At 34.2% G+C, this 20999-nt stretch overlaps 1 protein-coding gene across 1 annotated transcript in view; it reads right to left on the bottom strand.

The window, feature by feature from the left end:
* LOC132702039 (kynurenine 3-monooxygenase) overlaps nt 1-20999 on the bottom strand; it is a 39688-nt gene that overhangs the window by 6316 nt on the left and 12373 nt on the right. Inside the window, exons 4-7 of the mRNA XM_060670437.1 lie at nt 14162-14210; nt 14019-14106; nt 13765-13970; nt 11263-11553 (exon numbers count right to left, since the gene is read on the bottom strand). Coding sequence (XP_060526420.1) covers nt 11263-11553; nt 13765-13970; nt 14019-14106; nt 14162-14210 — 634 coding nt within the window. The remainder of the gene's footprint in view (nt 1-11262; nt 11554-13764; nt 13971-14018; nt 14107-14161; nt 14211-20999) is intronic.

The following is a 20999-nucleotide window of genomic DNA, read 5'->3' as shown; positions in this document are numbered from 1 at the left end:
AGGCGATAAAGAGAATCTTCAAGCTTTTTCACCAATGAATCGAGGATGATTTGTTTGCAATGGTTTTTGGCCGAAGGGCAATGCAATTTAAAACTTTGGCAACAAGCTGGCATGGACTGAGATAATCCGCATTTGCCCAGGTGACTTTTAAAATTAACTGGTGAGCCCTACTTTCTGTGTGTACAAGAAGACACAAGTCCCTTCCTAGGAAATGGATCTCTGCTAAGTACTCCTGTACTACTGCTAATGTACAGGGTGGCCCTTTTAAGGGCTTTTAAGGCTTTTATCTCGAAACCTACGGGGGTTACAAAAAAATTTTAAATACAAAAGTTGTTCCTATTAAAATGACCTCTATTTTTTTATTTTCCTTTTTTGGTGATAAACCAAAGTTACAATTTTTAAATAGAACCTTTTACTGCATTTTTGGATAGTCCTTTTAAAGACAAATTCAACGATATATATGAGTATGGGTCTGTGATGCACAGTTTCCAACCTATTAGCGATCTCCAGAATTCGGGTTATGTTTAAACCATCATTGTTGGGTTGCTTATTAACATTTTAAACGACAATTTTACATTTTTACGACAATAATGCTTTTCTTTAGGCAATGATCAAATTTAAAATAATTTCTTAAAATACGCGGTTTTGCCACGTTTCGTAAAATGCTACTATTCTCAATTTTCTTAAATGAGACACCCTGTATATTATTGCATTTTCGAATAGCCACTTTAATAGCAATTTTAATTATATAACGTGGCACGGGTCTCTGACTTACCGTTATGGCTTAATTGGCAGATAAAATTAAAAACTGGGTATATGATTTAAATTATAAAGATATGACTAGGAATTAGCTCCTTATCAATTGTTTTAGAGCATTGTAAAGAAGTCATATTAAAAACAGAATATGTTGTACACAATGTTGCCAAATTTCGCAAATTACTTATTTCTACGTTTAAATGTCTACGTGATATTATTACAAAAAATTAACACTGACTACTAATGCATATTACTTACAAGTAAAATTAATTAAATTAGCATTTCAATATGTCGGCCGTTTTAAAGAACACAAGCACTATATGTTATTTCTAAATGGTGTATGGCATTTGAGACGTAATTCGTTTCATTCTCGTTGCTGCACTTTCAAAACTGTTAATAGTTTATCTTTGTAAGCCATATCTTTCAATGTGTCCCACGAAAAAAGTCCATCGGGGTCAAATCTGGACTCCCTACCGGCCAGGAGATGGTTCCGTTTTGTCCAATCCATTCTCTGAAATTTTCGTTTAAAAAACGAATGATTGCAGCACCGCAGATGTTGTAAATATTGATTCATCGGTCCATATTATATTTTGAAATATGTTATCTAAAAATTGCCAATTCATCATTATGTTGCAAAATTCAAGTCTTGAGTTAACATCTGCTTCTGGTAGTTTTTGAACTGCTGTGAATTTAAATGGCTTATAACTGGTAATTTTTAAACATGTTTGAAGTGTCTTACGTCTACATCTGAAGCGGCAAGACGTGTCTCTGGAATATTTTGAAAATGCCGAAGAATATCTAGCTGCATATTTTCATCCAAAACCTTTCGGCGCCTACTTTTTTTCACTAACGCACTGCCATGTGTTCGAAACTGCTGGTATATTATGGCCAATATTTTTTTTGCTGCAATCGCAACATTCCAATAGGTCAACTTTCTCCTTCTTCGTATACGTTATACAAAACAGATTCAACAAAAATGCAACTTAATAAAACAAATATAAAATAGTGGAAGTCCGAATAAATACCCTTAAAATATTATAATACACTGATACTTGACAAAAATCAGTAACATTACCAAAAAAGAGAACTACTATTGTTTTCAAAGCTAATGCGATGATTATGTCATAAAGGTCAATGTCATCATTTTTGTGTCTGTGTCTTTCAACAGGCAGGTTTCTATATATTTTTTAAAGACATGTGGTCTATATTGTTGAGAATATGAATATTTTTTAACAGTTTTTTTTTCATTTAAATACATTATTAATAAGATTCTTAAATTATGAATGTAAAAGAATTTATGTCTTATTGTACTATATTATAAAGTTTCTATTCGAAAATACAATATTATATATACATTTAAGAAAATTGCGATACGTGACAACACCGCGTATTTAAAGAACATATTTTAAATTTGATCATTGCTTAAAGAAAAGCATTATTTTGGTAAAAATGATATATGGAAAAAAGTTTAATAAAAAAACCAACAATGATGGTTTAAACATAACCAGAATTCTGAAGTTATGTTAACTAATATATATCGTTGAATTTGTCTTTCAAAGGACTATTCTATTTCTATTTAAAAAAATGTAACTTTGTTTATAAAAGTGACGATTAAGAAAATAATAAAAAACATAAAGATCATTTTAATAGAAACGTTTGTATTTAAATTTATTTTGTAACCCTCGTAGGTTTCGAGAAAAAGTTTAGGCCCTTCTTAAGCTGGCCACCTTGTACGCTGGGCAGTAGTGCGCATCAAAATCGCAGCACAGGAAGAGGTGGGCTTTAACAATCGCCGCCTCCATCCCGATGGATATTTACCATAGGATATCGAAGACGTAAGATAATTGCGTCTTGTAACATCATAAGAAATGATACAGGCATATTCCAGCGTATTAGGAACTCACTGATGCGTAGAATAAATGCCTAAGCTAGGCATGTTCCACATTCCACAAATAGTATTTTTATATTGCTGGACTCTTGCTTACTTGTTATGTTCATTAAAGTTACATTGTTTAAATAAAATGCTTTCATAGTTTACGTATGAATAGATCAATTGATTTCAGGAATGTTTATCAATAATTTTTTTTTAATGTAAATGTTTAGAAGAGAATTGATAAACGTTGGTACAAAATTCAACTGTTTGCCAGCCCACAACTAAATAATTTTTCAAAAAAATATATATTTTTTGAAACCCTAAATTTTATGAAAAATTGCACCAGACAAAAAGTTTCTATTAAACACGTCTCTAGAAATTATTTTTTTTTCATATAAATATAATAATATAAATAGTAAAACTTCCCGGATATTTTATTATTCTATATATTTTAGGTTTTAAGATAAGATGTAAAATATCTCCCAAATGGTTGGCTCCTGACCTAACGGTTATATTATAAACTTCATTTTCAACAAGGAACTACCCCCTTAAATTTTTCTCTTTTTTAAAACACCCTGTACAAAGGAATCAAGGAATAAAATGTTATTAAAAAAAGTAAGTTATCATAAATCAAATCATAAAAATTGTGAACTGTATGCTTATGTATATAACACCACCAATTCTAGAACGCGTCGTGGTTGTTTGTTCGAAGGCGCTTCGCTCTCGCAACTTAATTCTGAATTAAACTCGTTTACAAAAGGTATCAATTCACACACAAACAATAAAACGTCGAACTTCCTCCTCAGGGATCCGCTAAAAATACCGTTGGCACATGTGCGGTCGATGAATCAACGGTATGTGAAAAAATAAATCACGCTGCCTCAAAACATTTATCTGTATCTGACAAATTAAAGGATTAAAAATAAAAAAACCGGACTTTTGCGATCGCTCGATACGTCGGGACCACGAACTAGTCAATTTTACGCGGAGCTTTCATTGCTACTATATTTCCAGGAATTTCTTCTTCTTCTTCCATTTACGCTGTTTATTGAAATGTCTGTTGCGGCGATTGTAAATACCAATACCAGGGGCGCTAAATTCGTTACGCCGCACAGTGTTTCGGATCATTATACTGGCCGATCAAAAAATATTAGAAACTGAACCAATTACCCGTAAATAAGAACTGCATAATCGTAACCGGGGAGCACAACACAGTTCAGCAAAAACAATTTGTTGAATCAAGTATATGGTCTGCTCATAGATATAAGAAAGTGACCAATTGCTTTTGAATGGGATTATCCAAGGGTGGTCATTAACATACAATGCAACAAAATTATTTTACCTACCTGTGTTTAATATTCTTTGGTTTGGTATACTACTTAGTTTAAGTTTATTAGTAATCATTCTTATTTCGTATGTAATACAGCGTATGTTGAATCGTGTGCGAATTATGCAAAATATGTGCGAGTCTAAATGTAGAAAACATTATTTTATTGAGACTAAGGAAGTTATAAGCAATGTTTATTTGACTCTCATTGAACGTGGTGCCAGCAAGCAAGCATCTTTAGAAGAAACGACCACATTGACGAAAATTCCAACATCAACTGTATGGAAAATTGTGAATAATTCCATTTCAACGAGGAAAAAAAGAAGCGATGCTGACATTTTCTCGAGTGTAGATGAAAGTGATCAAGATATAATACGGCGTAAAATTTACCAGTTATACGAGGAACAAAGCGTGCCTACATTAGATATCTTAATTAGGAGGCTTGAAAATGATGAAACCGGTGTTAAATGTGGCGGAACTACCTTATGGAAGTGTATTCAACACATGGGTTTTAGATTTAAAAACAAATGACAAAAGGCAAGTTTTAATGGAATCTTTTAGAATTCGGAAATGGCGACTGGAATATGTACAAAAAATTAGGATTTACAGAGAACAACAAAGGCCAATTATTTACTTGGATGAAACCTGGTTCAACAACACCCCAAATAATTAAATTCTAAGCAAAGTACGGACCTGTTAGTCACTTTCTTATATCTATGAACAGACTTTACCTACCTTCATTATCCACGTTACTGCGCACAACTGTCAATAGCCTCGGTTTGTGATTTATTGTTATCATTAAAACGTCAACTTTTGGAGTCCCGTGTCAAAACAGTGATATAATTGAATGTCTGATGGTTCTGCTGGTAAGTAAAAGCAAGTGTTAATAATTGCAAGGACTTTGCTATTATCAATTTTAATAAAAATAAGTAAACGAAAATTATGACAAAGCGTAACAAAATGTATCACAAAATTTCAGGAAGATTATTTTAAAATAGAAGCTCTTTATATATCCCTATTTAATTAGTTTTTAGACAGACGACACAAAGAAAAAAATCGGTTGCATATGTTCTTAGTAAAATTCATAATAATAATAATAAAATTTTTCACGCTGTTGGAAAACAAGTGGGAGAAGGTCGTAAAACTTTTCAAAGCAATACAACTGTACAAAATCTTTCGCCAGAACAATTATTATTTGCAGCACAGTCTAGCTGAGTCAAAACAGGTAACAGAAATTTAAAAAGTATTCAAGTCCTACACCCATTATTTTCTATCGCACTTTCTTATTCGTAAATTTGTACAATAAAAGTTAACCGTCAATATAAAGTGTAAACATTATTTTATCACACGATATTTTTCTATTCCGAATACATTAATTAGTGTTTCTATTTATTTCCAAAAAACAAACTCTTGTGATCATAGAATTAGTTTTGATACGTTATGTGACCAATAATTGAAATGGTTATTTTTAGAAGGGTATATGTCGAATTTTGGTTTATTTCATAATGAAGCCTCTGACAAAAATTTTGAAGGTAAACGTATCACCTCACACGAGAAGGGAATGAATCGGAACATTACTATGGCCGTAGCAAACATCAAACATAAAATGTAATAATAATAAAACAAATTCCAATAAATAATAATGTAAATCTAACATCAATTAGTGGTTCAAAAATTTTTGCCCGTAGTGATCGAATATGATAAGTGTAATTTAAATTTGCCACAATGTTAATCTATTTTCAAATTAATTATTTGCAAAACTGTAACGGTAAAAAAATCATCCAGTATCTATATAACCTTTTAAATTGAGATTTATATCTTAATATTATTTTTCCGTCGTGTCCTGAATCATATCCTACTAGAAGAGTACCTTTTTGGGCGAAATTTTGTACGCAGCAAGTTTTGATCGCGTAATACTGTCATTTGAAACACTGTGCTCCGCACTCTGGTCAATTTGGCAAAGTTTGCAGTAATGATATCAACTAGTTATGACAAAATGATAAAAGAAGAATAAACGAGTATTGATATATTGAATAATGTCTTTTTGTTTATTTATTTTAGTAAATTTTAGGATTTCTTAAAACGTCATTTTGAATTTTCTTATATTTGAAATCACTGGATTTGGCGAAGCTATGAGATAATGTTTCAGTTAAACTCTGAAGAAGCCAACAGGATGGCGAAACGTCAGCAAGTTCGATTAATTAATACCCGACGCAGGAAGAATCCAGAAGATCTGAAAGTAGTATGAAAATATGAATTAAATCATCATTGGCTTTTTCTCTTCATATTTTTCTGGTATCGTGCTCTCGATAATGCCTGTATTCTTTAAGCAAATACTCTTGAACATCCTGAGACAGCTGATCAATGGGTAGAAGTAACGATTCTATATCATCAGCAACATGGTTAAAGTCTTACAAACAGTTTTGTAGACTCCAATATATAATTTCTAAACTGATCAACTTCAACATAATAGTCACTGGATAAAGCTTGGAGAATAATAAGAAAACCACGATTAAGTGCTTTTCAAACCCATTGATTTCGATTGCTTTTGGGCAGTTCTCAAAACAACTGCTAGAGGTGTTTTGAGCCTTATTTTCATCAACCGAACGAGAATAATTTTTTTTCTTTCATCGAATGCACTTTTTTCTTCATTTCATCTTCATACAACATACTTCAAAGGCAAAATTTCCATCCGCCATTGTACATGAATTTGATGGCCAGAAGATTTGAATAATTTTGTTGGTGATAGATTTTCTATCTGTGCTTCTATATGTTCAACGTCTGATCTAGCAACTTCGGATGTTTCTTTACAAAATCTAAAACGAACGGGCCTACAAAATCTTTTTGATGGGCACTTTGGATTTTGCCAGACGACCATCGTTTGGTAGTAATCTTTTTTTGCAGGGCGGTTTCAAAGGTACCAAAGGACTTAAAAGAATGTTTGCGACACTGATATTAACATTTTTAGTGGAAACATTTTGATTATATATTACATCTAAGGAATGTTTACACTATAGTTGTATCCCTGAAGGAGAAATTTAAGCTTTGTGCTCTAAAATGATATAATAATTTTTGCACCATAATTTCAGCTGCATTTTCGAAGACAAGTCTCTCATGGGGATAACATTTAACCTACGATTGAAGCACCAAATAGAATGGGGATAGAGACTCATATTTCTTTCTGTACCCTTCTGCATTGCATATGTTTTGTTAATTTTAAATCAACTATCATGTGCTGAGTAACTAGATTTTTTCTACTCCCTTCTGTAAACTACCTAATTATACATCGAACTAGCCTGCGGAACCAGTCTTTTTTTGTCCCACGGTTCCGAGCCTCTTCGGACATTTCCGGGATATTACCGCACAGGTTTGGGAGCCATCAGAAGTTTTCGGAGATTTTACCGCACCATTTGAATTTTAACATTTGTCAATTCTGACGGTCATATCAGTGAATGTATTCGTGTTGTTTAACAAAAATATGTCCAAAGCGGTCGTAGAAAAAGTATAGTATGCAACACGTTTGGTTAGTTAGTTGCTACGGATCTGTAACTAGCCTCTGCACCCAAAACAAACTTTACTAGATATTATAGGTCAAATTTTTCTTTTTTTCTAGTCAAACTACTAAATAAAAATTATTTTTTCAAGTTTTTCAACTAAATCCTATTTGTTATCCTAAATGTTTGAATTTCATTTACAATACATTTTTCACAGTCATGCGACGTACTTTCAATTTGAGTTTCCGCTTTAAGAAACAAAAAAGCGTTATGCAATGCTAGGGGACGCGTAGCACTTGATTAGTATATTTTGGACTGAATAAACCGAAACGTGTCTTCTCTAGAAAGGCGACCATTATTTTCTAAAATAATTACAGTAGCTCAAAGTGGAATTCGAAATTGTTTGTTTAAGACATTTTCGCCTTGCTGTTGGGCATTTATTTTATTTAGTCATCGGTCTATTTAATACCAAGTGGTTAGGCCACCAGTTACACATGCCTTCTGTGCTGCGCATGGCGCTGCCGATCTGCGTCGAAGACATATATCTATTGGAGATACAGTGGCCCTGCATATTATGATAATACAGGACCTTATGAAAACAAAATTTAGAAAAAATTACGTTTTTAAACTATAACCTTGCGACATTCAACAGCCGACATGGTCAATATGATCTCGTCGAATGTTCCGGGAAAAAGAGTTTAGAGGCGTGCGCGGAAAATCATTACCTACAAAAATATAAATGCCGATTGCGGCAATTTTTACCGTTTGTAGAGCTCTGTCCTTTTAAAGCGTAAAAGTGAAATAAGTAACTTATGAAAATATCCGCTCCATTCACTGCCAGTGAGGGAACCAGAAGCTGGACAGAACAGCAAAGTAAACCCAATATTGTATAACAAAATGAGTATAAAATTTTGTCAAACTTTGTCGCTCCATACTGAAAATCTTCAATTTGTTGAAAAAAAAAGCCATTTAAAAGTTTCTTTGTTTATATCAAATTGAGCTATAAAACACAAATGTAAAACACCGCTGGGAAAAAGTCTCCAGAACACAGTAATAGTTTATAATGCAACAAGTGCGGTAAACGGCATTTGACTCACTCATACTTTTTCTACGACCGTTAGTTTTTGGGTACATTTTCGCAAAACAATACGAATACATTCACTGACATGACCATCAAAACTGACAAACGTCAAAATTCAAGGCGTGGGAAATATCTCCGAAAACATCCGATTGCTCCGAAGCCCGTGCGGTAAAATCTCGGAAACGTCCGAAGTGGCTCGGATCCGTGGGAAACGGATAGATCGGCCGTCCAAATTGTATTGGGGCGTTCGGGGCAGCGCGGGAGGGAGGCCGGCAAAGGGTTTCCGCGGACAAAGAATTTGTCTCGATAGAGAATAATTATGATTTGTTTACATTACAATGTTTTTAAAATATTGGGTTGGTCGGAAAGTCATTTCGTTTTTTTTTCGGGAACATGAAAGACAGTTTTCGTATAATAAATAAATATTTTATTAAATTATATATTGGCCATTCTGGTCCAACACCTTTTGCCATCTTTCTGGCAGTAACATAATTCCCCTCTCATAAAAGTTTTGGTCCTTGCTGGCAAAAAACTGGTTCAGGTAGGTGGTTTTTGACATCTTCATTTGAGGTAAAGGTTTTGCCATCCAAAAAATTTTGCAGGGACCAGAACGAATAGTAGTCGGAAGGCGCCAGATCTGGAGAATATGGTGGATGCTGCAGTACGTCCCATTCAAGTTGTAAAAGTTTTTGGCGAGTGACCAAACTTGTGTGAGGTCTCGCATTATCCTGGTGGAACACTACCCTTCCTGTTGATTAATTCGGGCCTCTTCTCTTTAAGTGAATCATTCAATTTGTCCAGTTGATGACAATAGACTTCTGAATTAATCGTTGTATTGTCCGGCAAAAGCTCAAAAAAAAAAACGATTCCTTTGACATCTCACCAAACGGAGAGCATCACCTTTTTTTGGTGAATGTTGGCTTTTGACACGCTTTGAGCCGGTTCATCTTTTCTGCTCCATGACCTCTTGCGTTTAACATTGTTGTATACAACCCATTTTTCGTCCCCAGTAATAATCCGCTTCAAAAATGGATCATTTTCTTGACGTTTGAGGAGCGAATCACACACGTCAACGCGACGACACAAATTTCACTCCGTAAGGACATGGGGCACCCACACATCGAGATTCGAGGTTAAGCCCATGCCTTTCAAATGGCCATAAACAGTCGGATTCGACAAATTTAATCTCTCACCGATCTCTCGTGTGCTAATTCGCCGATTTGCATCAACTAATGCGTTTATCGCATCTTTGTCAGCTTCGACCGGCCTTCCAGACCGTGGTGCATCTTCGACATCAAAATTGTCGGATCGAAATTTTGCAAACCAGTTCTGGCACTGGCGTACTGTTAACACGCCTTCTCCATACACATCCGTCAATTTTTTTCTCGCTTGGACAGCATTTTTACCTTTTCTGAAGTAAAAAAGTAAAATATGACGAAAATGCTGCTTATTGCTCTCCATATTTAAAAGGGCACCAACCAAAAACTACTGCGTAGAATTAATAGAACTTTTTCACACACAAGCCTTGCAATATCAGCTCTCAAGACATATAATGGTTATGCGGCTTAAGTGTGAAGTTGGTTTCGAAAAAACGTAATTAAGTCCTCTGACGGGAAAAAACGAAATGACTTTCCGAACAACCTTATACATCTGTTAATATTTACAGTGACTCAGCTTAAAAGATTCAGTGGCATTTTAATTAATCAAAGAGCCAAACCTATCATAAATGTGTTTGTTTAAAGGTTCTCAACTATTTTAAATAAATAATTGCGGTCATAGTAAAATTGTATTTAGGTACCTCCTAAATAAATCATAAAAGGTTATTAAAAACGTGTGGCCCATTTTTCTCAGAGCTAAAATTATTGATGATTTTTAAATTTATTCAATAAGCAATATGATTTATCAATATTTTTATCCAATACTTCAGCTGCGACTATTTTGAGAATATGGTTGTAAATTAGAACACTTTGGATTATGCAAAAAATTGAACAGCTACCTAGCATATCCAAGAATCCAAAAGTAAAAGTTACCTAAGTAGTTATCAGGATAACAATTATAAAAACATTGAAATTGTATTAAAATTTTTGAAAAGAGCAGCGCTTATTACTTAAAGATACTTATTTTAAAAGGTCAAATTGTAAAATAAAAATCGTTTAGGTGCCAATGATATACCTACCTACACCTTCATTGTAGTATGTTTAATAGAAGTGGTAAGTTTTTTTTATCTATAATATATATAACCTCTACTTTATTTTGTAAACTGTTAATTTTATTCTGTTTGTAAGTACACTGTATAGTGGAAACCACCTATGTAGATAATTAACCTATGTACTATGCTATGTGAGGCGTGTTTGCATTTGTATTTTAACCTCTCTCTTTATTTGGATAAATGTGTCGGCCGCTTTCGGGTGTTCGTCGCCTGGGGTGCCTCGGGTGATTTGGACAAATGCACATTATAGCATTTGTTGTTTTCCCGTGTAATTAGGTATTTTACAGACGGGAGTCGAAAAAAATATTGACTTTTAAAGCGCATGTGTCAAAAATCTGACTTTATGATTACCGTACCGTACGTCAATAGCGTTCATTCTTTTTGTTATTCCTATGGTTACCAAACAAAACAAACATTCCACAGCCTACTTTAAAAATATAAATGTAATTCTGGACCATTCCAAGAGCTGGTTATCATCAAGTATATACGGGATTTTGAACATAGTGCGCCGCACAACCATACCTTGCCCATAAAATGGTACCATCGCATGCGCAGCGTCGCCGACGATAAGAAACCCATCGCCAGCGTGGTACCTGTTGCACTTGATGGACACCAACGATGACGGTTTGCTTCCCAGAAAGGTGTCCACCAAAGCTCGTTCCCCGATGGCTGACACAGAGTCCGGAAAATTCGCTTCGAAGAAACTCAGCACATCGTCTTCGCTGATGACGGATTCGAATTTCTCGAATGGCATGAACAAGGTGACGGTCCACGAGGTATCCTGGTTTGGCAGAGCGATCATCATAAACTCTCCTAAAGATGTTATATGATAAATTCCATATCATATATATCATAATGTAATATGCTACGATTAAGTGAAACAGCGCATAAAAGGTTTTAAACAACATAATAATGCCCGATGGTAGCTAGAATAACTCAATAACACTAAAATGATAATTTGGTAGAGAATGTCTTTTTCTTCTCTTCCATGAAACTTATTAAGGATTAGTACAAACTGATTATGAGAGTAAGCAAAGAAGATACGGACTGCCAGTTTTCCTCAAACTGCTCCCAACTGCAAAAGAAAAATCCTAACAAATCAACGAAGTTGAAATCCAAAGAGAGAACAGAACTTTTAATCGCACGAGATACATGTTATGTAATTTAAACAAAATTTTACACATTAGATTCAGCTTTCTTAGATGTTAGGTTTTCTCAAAAAACTAAGCTTGGACTCTGATGGACGCTGTATGTCAGGAAACTGAATGAAACTGTAAAAGAGTTCCTGGAAAATAGATAATATTCTGGTCTGCAGAAAATCAAATTAGATGGACAATAGTTTCTGCCGAAGTCCACTGCAGGCACAATTTTTTCAATATTTGATCAATTATCATAAAGCTGGCTTAGATCTAGAATACTATTGCAGCTAACGAAAATACTTTTTTCATTTTACTATGGTATATTATGCAGCAAGTGCGGTAAACAGCATTTTGCAGATGGGAGTAGAAAAAATATCTAATATAACCGCACGGGTTTGGGAGCAGTCGGATTTTTTCGTACGGCTTCAATTTTGACGTTTGTCAGTTCTGACGGTCATGTCACTGAATGTGTCGTTTTGCAAAAATGTATCCAAAAACTAACGGTCGTAGAAAAAGTATAGTATGCAACACGTTTGGTAAGCTTTTTAAGTCAAATACCGTGTACCACACTTGATGCATAATATACTATTACTGAAAAACCGTTAAAATAACCTCTATTAAAATAACCAGATTTTCTAACAGTGCCAACCAATCAGAACGCGGTGGCTAGGTCCGATCAGGACGTCAAATTTAAACTGACGTGTCTATGGGCATCGGCACAGTACTAATTACCACATTACTATTGGAGAACTTCTGATTTTGATCATTTAGTAATTTTTTTTTATTAATAAACATTAAGTTATTATAAAGTTTTTCATAGAATTTTCGGTGGAAATTTGTACCACTTCTATCCCTCTCTTTTTGTGTTATATATTAATATTATATAACTATTAAAAATTTAGAAATAAATATAAAATGCTGATGGAAGTATACTGTTATTTTAAAGCTAATAAAAAGTCTTATAAAAAACATAGAAAACCTAAAAATAAAAGTTTTCTTTTTTAGAATTTATTTCAGCCTTTGGTTGTTATGTGCCTGTTCATCCAAACTGGCATCCAAGCTATCCAAATCCAAATTAATGTCATACCTAATTGCAGCATCACAACCTCTTGCAAGTTGAAAAGAATAATGGAAAGGAAGTCTGGTTTGTGCACATCGGACAGATTATATGCCAAGTTCTTTTGCATCCTTCAGATGTAGAAATTATATATCGGTCTGAGTGGTCAGTTTTTAATTGATGTATGTACCTGAAAATTCCAATTTACAAAATTGGCAAGTCAGTTTATTCCTACAAAGAATTTATAAATTAAAACATATGAATCGTAACCTGAAAATTCCAAATAAAAATCAATTAACTTACTTTTCCAGTTTCATATTAAATGTTTAAGGGTCTGAAATAAATAACAAAATGCTTTAACAGCTAAATAACTCGCTGCTGAAAGTCGATTTCGATTAATAATTTAAAAAAGAAAAACAAATAAAAAAATCCAATAGATACTGATTCAGATTGGTGATAGATACTGCCTTCTGATTGATTGGAAAAACAAGGAAGATAAAGAGTTTGCCAAACATACTATACTTTTTCTAAGACCGTCACGAAAAAATCACAATTTAACAAATTAAAAATAATAACAGATTATCAAATTACTAAAATTCGTATCTCAAGTCGCGATTACCAGACAACCATCCAGTTTCAAACCAACAGCAACTTTATCGTGTCGCATTAGACAAAGTTACGGGAAAAACAAATTTTGGCAACAATATCGATTCCGGGGGATTATTGAGCGTAAACGATATACACCACCCCAGAGTATCGGTTTATCGATCTACTTTTATAAAATATTACGGGATTTACGAATTTACTACAAGATGCAAATGCGCTCACCCCTAGGCCAGATGTGTAAACAATTCGGTTTGAGGTTGGTCCCTCGCTCCGTCGGAATGCATAGTTCCATGTAGCCGTGTTCGATATAAGCCTGCGACATGTCAAACATGGGCGTCAGCTGCATATGTTGGCGCAAAACACTGAAAGCTCCATCGGCTCCTACCACCAAGTCCGCCGACTCGGTTTTAATCTCGCCCGTGTCCAAACTAAATGGATAATTTTCAAATTTTGAGGCTAACCAAAACGCTACCTACTTAGTGATGGTAATGGTACTGGATGCGAAATCGACCTTGGTCATTTTGTGTTTGAAAAATAGCTTCACGTTTCCGTGCGCTTGCGCGGCTGAAATTTAAAACGTTTTACACTCTGAACGATGATCGTCTCAGACGGAACTCACCGTTGAGCAGTACTTGGTTAAGGAAGTTTCTGTTGACGGAATATATGCACTGTGAAAGAAGTAAGAAATAGATGCGTTTTCATTTTATTCATTAGACAGTGTTATTAACTCTATATGGCACGGAATCTTGTGTCTAAAATTCAAAGTTTTAAAGAAGTCTTACTTTTGGAATGTGCCTTAACAATTTTTCGAAAATGCTTCATTTTAGCATAAAAAATGAAGAGACTCTTTTCATTTTACAAAGAAAATTCCTCACGCTACAGTAATATTATTTACAAAATTTCTGGATTCCATCTCCGTCGGTTACTGTTGAGTCGACTTGTTGGCGTTTCGCCAATCGTCCTGTTGGCTTCCTCAGAGCTTAACTTAGCTTAACTGAGACTGATAGGCATAGACATCGCCTCGGAGGTCTGATTCCCCTATTGGGTACAGGTAAAGGCCTGAGTCGTGGTTAATATTGCTTGTAGATTTCTATGGATTTTTCGTTGGTAGAAAAAGTGACTACATGCAAGAATTTTAGTTTTAGTAAATAAAATTTTATGTCCGGTTTTGTGATTGTGTCTGGCAACTGCTGATGAGTTTATTTGTCTTCGTATTCTTTGAGTTTAGTTCGTCCGGTGTTCAATGTATTCCTCGCCGCATATGCATAGAGTGGTGTGGCATCTCAAACGGAATTTTTTCTTTGAAAGCTCGAAGATGTTGAGAGATCTTTTTACAAGTGCTAAATCTGGATTTGACGTTATATTTCTTAAGAACATTTGATATGCGGGCAGTAATGTTTTGAATGTAAGGAATTACAATACTGGCAAGTGTGGGGTATTGTATTCATAGTCATTATCTTGGGAAAGTTGTGGTGATGTGTATTTTGTCATGGAACGCTTAATATCTCTAATGTGGAAATTATTACAGAGAAAAGCAGATGTAAGCTGTTTTACAGTGAGAGATAGTTTTATGGTTCTGTAAACAAGAGAGTTGATAACCAATAATTTTTGGTCTGTGTGCGTAGGTTTTCTGTAAACAGAATGATCCAATGTAAGGTCTGATTTTTCTATTGATAACAATATCCGAGAATGGGAAATTACGTATGTTAGGGTGTAGTTTAAATGACTAACCTAGCAGGGTCAACGTACCGTTTCCATAATTTTGGTTTTAGACGGAAGGAGTCTAGAGATTTCTTCTTAAAATGTAAAGTGGTTGGGAACCGGTGATAATGGAGAAGCCATAGCTGTTCCCGAAGTTTCTTCAAAAATTTGACAGTTATAAGAAAAATATGTTCCAGAACAAACATTTCTTAATTCAGAAATAGGGACTATAATAACAAGGGATTCTACGTCGAAACTAACCAGAATATCCTGTGGATCTAATCTAATGCCTTTTAATTTTCCAATGAAGTGAAAGTGTACGAACTAGTAGGAAACTATCAGGTTTCCCTATAAAAGGTTTTTATATAGAAGAAGAAGATATTTTGCTAGAAAATATGTTGTGTCTTGGGGAGTCGGTAAGACGAGGAATTTTAGAGTCATGATGGATGACAGGTTTTTTCATGGAGTCTGATAGAGGAAGAGCGTTAAAAACAGATTTAAGGTTGGGTTCCATAGATGATGTGGGATCTTTTTTAAGTTGGCGGTATGATCCCTCTGTAAGAATATCTTAAACTTTCTTTCTCCTGATATTCATTTGTGTTCATGACGACCGCAGCTTTTCTTTTATCTGCCTTTTGGATTGCGATGTGCATCCAGGCTTTAGAATAATTAGATTTAGGAGGTTTTGATTTTTTAAGGATTTTTGCGGTTTTAAATCGAATTCCATTAGTTGCTTGAAATGACAGTTTGTTTCGGATGAAGTTGGAACCTTCGGCAAGAACTGATTTTTCCGTGTCCGAAAGTGTTTGGTAGATAAGAGTTTGGTCGTTGACGTGGAAGCTAGTTTTTCAAATTTTTGAATGTGATTCTGAGTAGAAAATAAACGAAGATTTCCAGCTTTGTCATGAATCATATTTGAGAGGTTATCGAACTCGGTTGGATACAGGATGGAAGAAATTTAAAGAAGAAAGATTTTTATAGGCGAATGTTTTGACATGATGGGATCTTTTAATAAAGTTAGGCATAACGTTATGGTCTCTACAAGTTAACAAAAAAGTCAGTGTACAAAGTAATCTTACTAGTTTCAGTAGGTGATAAAGACTTGTTAATTTTTTTAAAAAAACTTCCACAGGCTACTGTAATACTATTTACAAAACTTTTGGAACTAAGACAAGAATTAAAACATTTTACATCTGGTCTTCTCTCTAATAAGTTGCACATTATAGATATTAATCGTTCCGTCACAAAAATACACTTCACCACAACCTTCCAAAGACAATGAGTCCGAAAACTACCCCATACTTGCCACTGTTGTTCTTTCTTCAATTCAAAACTTCAAAAGATTACTGAACACATATAAAAAGTTCTGAGATGAGCTGCCACTTACAGCATTCTATGCATATGCGGCAAAGAATACATTAGAGAGACCGGACGAAAAATATCAGCTAGACTCAAAGAACATGAACGAGCCTTAAGACTAAGACAAATAAACTCATCAGCAGTTGTCGAACACAATCGCGAAACCGGAAATAAAATTTTATTCTATAAAACTAAAATTCTTGCTGGTAATCATTTCTTTTACCAACGAAAAATCCTAGAATCTATAGAAATCTATAATCAACCAAACAACCTTAACCGCGGCTCAGGTCTTTACCTGAGACGATGTTTATGCTTCTTATATAGCTCTGGCACTCTCAAACAATATAAAGGGTGATTCAATAAAGGTTTCCACATTAAAATAATAAAAAAACTCGGAGGAATATAAAAATATACAAACATTTTTATTTGCTATTTTAGATTTGTGTATTACAATTAGGTATGAAAGATAATGTTATTTAAATGACCCCCGCGACTCACGTGGCATGACGTAATTCGTTTATTGAAATTTCCTATCACTTTTTGACACAATTCAGGTTCTATGCCGGCTATTTCGCGTCTAATCTCCTGTTTCAGCTCTGGAATAGTGTTTGGTGAGTAAAATCACATGATCGCGGCGACCATTTGATATCGCCGTTACGTGAGATAATCCGATCCATCCTGTTGGAACCACAAATATTCAATGTCCATACCTTCCAACTGCTCCCAGAAAAAATCAGATATCATGTTTCGATAGCGAACACCATAACAGCGTTCTCCGCATTATCCTCGAAAAAAATGGGCCCATTATTCCTCCGCACCAAAATGTGCACCAAACAGTCACTTTTTGAGGATGCATTGCTTTTTGAACAATCTCTCTTGGATTTTCTAATCCCCAAATACGAGCATTGTGTTTGTTTACAAAGCCACCAACGTGAAAATGTGTCTTATCGCTAAAGATCTTTTCCGTTGAAAAATGAACTCCTTGTTCTCGTATCCATTCTGCAAACACGCGGCGCTGTTGATGATCTCGAGGTTTCAACTCCTGAGTTATTTGGACTTTATATGGGTGTAGATGCAAGTCTTTTGTTAAAATTCGTTGTGTGGTTAAACACGTAAGGCCCACTTGCTGCGATCGATGAGGAATCGATGTGTTTGGATCTTCGGCTACACTTTCGCGAACAATGGCAATATTTTGATCTGACCGACCTCCACGAGCACGTTGAGGGACTTTGAGGTTAGTTACAGATCCAGTTTGCTCAAATTTTTGAGCCACATTCCAAATTGTCCTGTCAGAAGGTCGATTTTGCTCGCCGAAAAAGTTACGTAGAGCCCGAAATGCATTTTTTCTTGATCGGCCATTTTCATAATAGGTTTGCAAAATTTTTACACGTTGTTCAGTCGTATATTGCTCCATGACTAATTTTGTTTATGTTTTGAGGTTAGAAATCTCATATGATAATAAACAAATACAGTGGCGTTTCAAAAATATTTCAGATTGTAATGTGGAAACTCTTATTGAATCACCCGTTATAAGCAGCACAGAAAAGGATGCTCCGAAGAAGTGAACCGGACGATTGGCGAAATGTGAGCAAGTTCGACTCAACAGCAACCGACGCAGGAGGAATCCAGAAGTTTTATAAATAGAACAATTTTAATTTATTAACAAAATTGGTATATACCATTTTCATCTGATGTTAATTGTTTTTAAGATGTAAACGGAGAAAGCAAACTATCGAAAATTTAAGCGAAATTTTCATAGCAAAAGTTAGAAAATATGGCCTTTTTAGACTTTCATAGTTTTGAATGGTAGAGATTTGAATTGTTTTATTTTGGTAGTCCCTTTGTTTTCTGATTTTATACGTACCATTGATGATAGTAAATTTCTCAAAATTTATAGATTTATAGTAACGAATATAGTTCAATGTTTTAATACAAATTTCTAAAGTTTTAATTATAATTTTAACGTTTTTCGGTAATATCAATTACATAAATATGAACAACATAAAAATAAAGCGAATATGGTCGTTTACAGCTACCATATGCACTGATTGGTTTAAAATATATCGTTATAAAAATTTATTTGTGGCACTGCTAGATGGTACCACAAAATGAAAAACGGTTTAGAACTAGAAGCTGTTTCCAATTCTATCTATTAGATATATATATTTTTCAATTTTGTTAATTTAATTTTCGTTAAAAAAAATCATAAATAAAAATTAGTTTATGGGGTTGCTATAACACATTTCTTAATCATTTATAGCACTCCTAAAAGGGTTAATATCACCAAAGTTTTATTTTTTAAATGGAACCCGGATTTTAGCATTCTGGATCAAAAAAAAATGAATTAGGTTTTTGATACCTAAATTTTAAGGTTTTCAAATAATTTCAGTTTTGTCAAAATTAATTCTAATTTTAATTTCTCAAATACTTAAGATGGATTTTGGATATGTTAGCTAAATCTACAGTAAAGCGTAGCCACGGACCTTCTTTTATTTCTCAATTAAGCACTAATGATCAATCTAATAACGACTTTAAGTAACTACAATTTGGTTAAATTAAAATGAATTCAATATTTTAATTTTCTATAAGTGAATCGACTAACGTAGAAACGTTTTTTCATCCTCAGCATATCCGACATTTTCAAATTCCATAGGCCACGAGAAACAATGACATTTTTATTTAGAAAATAGTAAACGGCATCAAGAATAATATATTTTTTGGTAATTTTTGCAGAAACTCCAAAATAATTTCCAACACTTGTCCAATTTACTCAATAAATATTTTTCCAAGACCAACCATGTTCTTAATACACTACCTCGATTCCTTAATGGGACACGCGGTATATCTGTAAAATTTTGCTACCACCATTGACTTGATTATCTCTTAATCCAGTCAAAATAAACATTTAACGTAGCCAAAATTCGCATAAAGCTAAAAATTGGCAGCAACGTTAAATACACCATTATACATAAAATGTAAAAAATCCCCTTCGATTCAATATTTTATTCAACGTCAAATGTATAAAAGTGAGGTTTGTCCATTTTTCTCGAAAACGGTAAGTTTTATCGTAAAAATGGTGCTAACAAATATTGTAGATCATATAATTCTTTACAAAAAGTGTTTAGGCACTTTTTGTCTTACGACTATATATCAGAAAATTCATATTTTACATAATGTATGAGGCAGCAGCAGTCCTGCATCGTCGGCCGCATATTTTGCCACCAGAAACTGGCACATTTGTGCAGTATGTTGCAGAAAATGCTGATATAAATGTACATACTTTGGACCGTCATAATACGCTTTACGTCATGGGGATCATTAAAATTATTACTCCAAGAAGTTCAGTTACAAGTCTATCAAACATATTGTGTAGTAGGATATAGCAAAATGCTTGTGCAGAATTTTGTTTATGAAAATGATGCAACAATATCTTTAGTTAAAAAAGTAGATATTTTATGGTTATTGCCTGGTTGGCCATTTACATAAGTTTACTGCTTCAGAAGATGCAAAACGTTATTACCACGATTATTGTATTATTACTTTTGATCAACATTTCTATGCAAAAGCTCGAGAAGTTGTATCCGCAGCGCCTGAAGGATCTGAATTCTCGGAAATCATAGTAAGACTTGGAGGTTTTCATTTACTTATGTCCTTTTTTGGGGCAATTGGGAAAATTATGCAAGGAAGTTGTATAAAAGAGTACATTCTCTAATTTATGAACCTAATTCATTAAAAAAAATGCTCAATGATTGCAGAGATAAATATAGATATTTGAAGTTTGTAAAATCTGCATGGAACATTAACATTAACATTTATTATTTTTCAATATAATCCCCCTTAACTTCAATACACTCATTACATCTCTTTATTAACAACTCAATCCCTTTAAAAAAATATTTTTTTGGATTGTCTGCAAAATGAGCTAAAACAGCCCCTTTTAACTCAACTATTTTTTTGGATTATCTGCAAAATGAGCTAAAACAGCCTTTTTTAATTCAACTTCGTCGTTAAGCCGCCGTCCACGTAAGTCCTTTTTCAAATATCCCAACAAGTAATAGTCGCTGGGGGTCATATCTGGACTATAGGGAGGATGATCTATCTGTTGGAATCACTCTAAAATGGCAGCTTGTGCAACACGAGCAGTATGGACAGGTGCATTATAGTGCAAAAGACGCACGCCTCTGGTCAGTTTTCCTCGAAGTTTTACACGTATGCAGTCTCGCAATTTATGTAATAATGTTGCGCAATATTTACCATTGACAATGATAATAGTTTCTTTAAAATCTATCAAAAGAATTCCTTCACAATCCCAAAAGATCGTGGCCATCTCCTTTTTTGTTAAGTGACAGACTCTGAATTTTCTTGGAGGTGCTTTACCGTTATGACGCCACTCCATG

The sequence above is a fragment of the Cylas formicarius genome, unplaced genomic scaffold (genome assembly GCF_029955315.1).
Source record: "Cylas formicarius isolate icCylForm1 unplaced genomic scaffold, icCylForm1.1 PGA_scaffold_5__7_contigs__length_24384050, whole genome shotgun sequence".
In the NCBI taxonomy this organism is placed as follows: domain Eukaryota; kingdom Metazoa; phylum Arthropoda; class Insecta; order Coleoptera; family Brentidae; genus Cylas; species Cylas formicarius.
Note: the sequence above shows the minus strand (reverse complement) of the source record. Positions and strands in the feature narration are given on the sequence as shown.